Source organism: Crocuta crocuta, unplaced genomic scaffold (genome assembly GCF_008692635.1).
Source record: "Crocuta crocuta isolate KB4526 unplaced genomic scaffold, BGI_CrCroc_1.0 scaffold695, whole genome shotgun sequence".
NCBI classification, from domain to species: Eukaryota; Metazoa; Chordata; class Mammalia; order Carnivora; family Hyaenidae; genus Crocuta; species Crocuta crocuta.
Genome location: NW_027528855.1, coordinates 326,561 through 332,103, shown reverse-complemented (window position 1 = coordinate 332,103; position 5,543 = coordinate 326,561). Strand labels below are relative to the sequence as shown.

The following is a 5,543-nucleotide window of genomic DNA, read 5'->3' as shown; positions in this document are numbered from 1 at the left end:
CCTTTATTAGTATTAAAAAAAAAAAAAACTGTCAAGATATTTGTCTCTCCCGATAAAATGCCAACATCTATACCACTGTTGCCTTCGTATAGCTAATGTTCCTAGGCCTCTCAGTGTTTCTATTTACTCTTCTAGCAGAAAAGATTGGCTATTATTGACTATAAATACATGATGAAACAGGTATAGGTTCATGAGTAAACATGATTATTCCTTGTAAAATATACTAGACAATTAAACCATCAATTTTAGATTTAACATTATAAAACCCTCATCAATTTTGGCAATACCCGTGAATCCATTTTCATTTTGTAACAATCACAAATATGTCTATCCAAACTCAAAGTTAGTAATACAGAAGAATCTGGTTTGTTTCCTTATATTCAAGGGGACTGAGACGCAGGGATCAAGGTTAAACAAAAGGGATCATTGAGGTTAATAGCAGGAACAGTCATTCCATCGGTTTTAATACTGAGTTGTTCAAGATCTTCCTGGTGAGTAACATGAAGATCCATTCCTGAAAAACACTCAAACTAGACTCAAATTTTTTAAAATGAGGAGTAAAAAGAATTAGTATAAAATATTAAGGAACCTGAACCTTAAAATTATACCAAGATACTTACTTGTTTTCAAATGCAACTGTTATTGAATCTTCATGAACGTCTTTTACAAAAGCCTGTAAGAAAAACACCAGTTAAATTAACTTGTAAGCTTAAAGATCATTTATTTTTATTAAATTTTATAGAGATACCAAACATTTTCTGTTTCAGAATAAAATGGAGCTTCCAATGTAAGCGTGTCAGTTTGTGAGGATGATCGCTTCAGGGATCACTTCTATTATTTGGCCACCTACTATGTGCTAGGCCCTAGGAATATGGATTAGTTAAAACTAAAAATGAAAAAAAAATTGCTCCAGGAGTTGAGCATCTAATGAGAGAGTGAAGTAATTGGAAATTACAATGCAGGTGTTGAGTACGTACCTCGAGGTACACTTTAGGCTAAAATTATTGACAACTAAGAAATTTGATCCAGCGCCACATGCCAGCCAGTATAGATCTCTTGTAACCTATCTTGTTCTCTTGAATACAATTTTAGGAGAATACAACAGTAAATGACTAAGTATAATCTCAAATCTAGGTATATACAAGCACACTAAATTTTCTTTAACAACAATATACTGCTAATGCCATTAAAAAGTCCAATTACCAGAGTTTAATTAAATTCTCAATCTCGCAGGCACTTGGAGGAAAAAACAGTAATATAAAGTAGAGGTTTAAACCTTTTAAATCTGATGACGCAATTGCTAGTAATCTGCAGAAAGACATAACAAAAGTAATAGCTAACTAATTATCAAGAATTCTTTAATCAGCATGCCGTCCTTAATTCTATAAAATGACATAACTAAAGTAATAGCTAACTAATTATCAAGAATTCTTTAAGCAGCATGCTGTCCGTAATTCTATAAAATTAAGTTTTTAATAGGTGCAGGAAAGGTTTTTGTTTTTGTTTTGACAATTAGAGGAGTAGGATAAAGCATAAAGAAACCCAAGGGGCGTTATATCTTAATTCATTTTAAAATGGCTTGAGAGATTTAAGCTTCTTACTCAAATTTGTTCTGTTCACGTTTCTCTCCTTCCATGGTTTCTCCCTGCCTGTGGGATTATGGCCAAACTCCTTTTCTGGCTGTAAAAGGCCCTGCATGACCTGGCCCCACCCCTCACCTTTCCAAGCTTCATCTTTCACATCCCTGGAGGCGGCTGATCCAGCAGTGCTAAAATACTTGGGCCTCTCAGTAAATGCTGTTCCTTCTTTCCCATTGTTCTTCTCCTCTTTTCATCTAGCTACCTCTCCTATTAGTCTTTTAACTCTCAGTTCAGATGTCACTGCCTATGGGCAAACCTAGACTAGGTTAAATTCTGTGCCTGCATTCTTACAGCAGATCCTATGCTCATTCCTACTATAAACTCAGCCTACTATATTACAACTGCTCATCTCGCCACTGACAGGAAGTTTCCTAAGGTCTTATTTTACTTACTGTTGGACTTCAGAGTGCCTGCTAAGAACTCAATGAAATGGACCACTGCCCAAGGGGTTCCTATACTACCCATAGAGGAAAAATTGTGTGTGTGTGTTGTATTGTGTTCATCAGGGAAGACAAAGTGAAGAAGGGGAGTTTCCTTATCAACCTTGGAAGACTGAGGAAGACTGGGCCACACAAAAGGTGGAAGATGGAGCAAGCAAACCAGGCCTAAGGAAAAATAGGAACAACGGCTTTGATCTGGAGAAACAGCTTGGGATGTGGTAGAAAGAAATCCTTTGTGGACACAGAGGCCAACACAACTTAACGGGGAAAAAGAATAGTGCTTTTAGCAAATGCTGCCAGGACAACTGGATATCCACGTGCAAGAGAATAAATTTTTGACTCTTTCCGCAGACCATATAAAAAACAAAAAACAAAACAAAACACAAAACCTGAAAATGTAGGAGACCAAAATGTAAGACCTAAAACTATAAACAAGTGATCCAGGCAAATGTCTTGGTAAAAGCCTTCAGAGGCTCAAAGTTAAAGAATTAAAAAAAGTCTTAAACTTCTCCAAATACAAAATTAAAATATATCAGCCAAGTATTAATTAGTGGCTCTTAAGAAAAACAATGGCAGATGAGGCAGGGCCCTGGAAAACTTTTATATGGAAGCTACATAAACAGAGACACCAATCTTCTGCAATTATGTCTCCTAGAATAAAAGCAAAGCTATGCTAAAAAAAAGTTTCCTTATAAGACCAAGGTGGACTATAATGGAATCCAAGTGTTCTGCTATACCCAACAAGGCTAAATTATTATTTCTAAGTTCAGCATGCACCATATATTTCTATAAATGCTGATTTAAAGGTGGGGAGGAATCCATATTTTATTCCCATTTTTCCTCAGCTATATTTAAATCATGAGCACTTTCTACAGCATCTTTTGAAAACTTTAGTTTAATACTAACCATGATGTTTTGGAATATACTAGATTACACAAGGGTGCATGCCATGAGTACTCTAAGGGGTTGTTTGCCTATTACTTCAGCAAAAGAAAGGTTTGATTTTGAGTTAGTTACTGGAGTTAGTCACTCTTAGTTTTATAAGTAAGTCCCCAAAATTATTAATAGGAATAGCAGACAACCCCACCCCCAATTCCTCCTTTCTCTTGACCTCATAGCTAATACAAAATTAACAATCCACTTTTGAGGGGAGGGAATCCATCAAGGACTAAAATCAAGACTCCTTGTTTACCAAGAAGGGCCATTATTTGTTTTCATTAAAAAATTTTTTTTTCAAATGTTGTATTTATTTTTGAGAGAGAGATAGAGATGGCATGAGCAGGGGAGGGTCAGAGAGAGAGAGGGAGACACGGAAACTGAAGACAGGCCCCAGGCTCTGAGCTAGCTGTCAGCACAGAGCCCGACACAGGGCTCGAACCCACAAACCATGAGATCATGACCTGAGCCGAGGTTGGACGCTTAACCCACTGAGCCACCCAGGGACCCCTTCCCCCCAAATTTTTTAAATTTGAGACAGAGAACATGAGCAAGTGCACACATGAGCTGCGGGAGAGCGGGAGTGGGGTAGAGGGACAGTAAGAGATTCTTAAGCAGGCTTGATGCTCCATGTGGAGCCCAATATGGGGCTCAACTGCAGGACCCTGGGATCATAACCTGAGCTGAAATTCAGAGTCGGACGCTCCAGGCACCTGGGTGGCTCAGTCAGGTAAGTGTATGACTCCTGATTTTGGTTCAGGTCATGGTCTTGTGGTTCAAGGGATCGAGCCCCAAGTCGTGCTCTGAGCTGACAGCAAGGGGCCTGCTTGGGATTTCCCTCTCTCCTTCTCTCTCTGCTCCTCCCCTGCTTGCTCACGATTCTGTTTTCATTCTTGTCTCAAGTTTTATGTATGCATGTTGTGGCAGTAATTAACATTAGTTCCTTACTGTATACTATGCAAAAAATGTTAAGTCCTTTAGTCAGTTAAGAGAACCTTGTTATAGAGGAGTGAAAAACTGTTCTCACTTAATTAGGCATCTTTCCAATACCATTGCTCAGGTCTAAAAATATGCCGTCTACCATAGCAGCCACAGGCCGTATGACTGTTTATATTCAAATTAATTACAATAAAATTAAAAAAATCAATCGCCCAGTCATACTTGCCACATTTCAAGTGCTCAATTGCCGCACGCCTTGGTGCCTTTTGTAGTGAACAGCACAGGTAGAGACCACTTCCAGCATCGCAGAAAATTCCACTGGATGGCACCGATTTAAAACATTTTACAAATGTTGGGGACTGTTTTCAAATCCACCTTAAAAAAGCATTCTAAAAGTCAGTCTCATTACTTTATTGCTGTTATTTTTCACTTTTTGCAAAAAAGTAATTGCACAGTTTAATCATACTCATTCGCCACATTTGCCTACTTCCTAAAATCAAACATTCTCTCAAAGCAGGAAGATCTGCAACTGTTGGGACTATTAACAACAAAAGGCTTTGAAGGCAATTCTGGATGTAGAGTGTCAGAAATGGTTTGAATAATCATCACAGCCTAGTAGCCCTTAGCTTTCTAGTCAATGAGGTTTATTTGCATGTGGCTGTTTGTAGCACTATTCCAAAATCAGTCATTTTTAGTCACTGTTTGCATATTAAGTAAATACAGAAAGCATAGAATACCTTCTTGTTGCTGCTGTAACAAGCCAAGCCGACTAAAAGAAACCATGGGTTGCATCTGGTCTGCCCTTGCACCAAGGACAAACACCTCCTTGACTGCGGAGACCTTTTTACTAACCTGTTGTTCACTTCCAACCAGGGTCCCCATGTTCCTGTGGCTCAACACTCTTTCACCAGGAGCCACTCTTTTGGCCACCCCTCCCTTATTATGCCAACACACATATCCTCGTTCCCCGGACACCTCTAGAGCATTATCATCCTACCCACCACCAACCTGGAAGCCTACATTTTGCGGTGATTCCCACCTATCTACACCAAGCTAAGTTGATATTTGGGGAGAAGAGAGATTCAGGGGATCCCGGAGGTCACCAGAGAAGGCAAACTCAATGGGTCTGATTAGAATGCACAAAGGGAGCTGCACTGTACTGAGTGAGAGCCAGGCTCTTATGGGACTCGGGAAACTTAGTGGTTAAGAGTTTTGCTGTGAAGGAGACCGAGGCTCCAAGTTCTGGTTCTACCTGCTGAGCTGTGAGAGTCTCCAAGTGGTCTCTGCCTCAGACTCCTCAGCTGCTAGTAACACATGGGTACCGGGGAACCGGGCCTGCCACCCAAGGGGGCTGTAATGAAATCACACATGTCTAGTGCCTACAATGCCTGCCTGGCACACAATCGGCACTAAATAAATGAGAGGTAAAGCAGAGAGGGGTGTGTGTTATAAAAGATGCAGAACCATAAATACTCTTGCAGTTGAGAAAGTTACATCTCAACAAAAGCACACTAAAGAAAAGACTTAAAGGGGCGCCTGGGTGGCTTAGTCGGTTAAGCGTCCGACTTTCGCTTAGGTCATGATCTCG

General features: G+C 39.7%; 1 protein-coding gene across 1 annotated transcript in view; it reads right to left on the bottom strand.

Annotated features, from left to right (window-relative positions):
* FMR1 (fragile X messenger ribonucleoprotein 1) overlaps nucleotides 1–4,837 on the bottom strand; it is a 32,397-nt gene extending 27,560 nt beyond the window's left edge. Inside the window, exons 1-2 of the mRNA XM_077756045.1 lie at nucleotides 4,693–4,837; nucleotides 621–678 (exon numbers count right to left, since the gene is read on the bottom strand). Coding sequence (XP_077612171.1) covers nucleotides 621–678; nucleotides 4,693–4,837 — 203 coding nt within the window. The remainder of the gene's footprint in view (nucleotides 1–620; nucleotides 679–4,692) is intronic.
* Nucleotides 4,838–5,543: the final 706 nt, after the last annotated feature.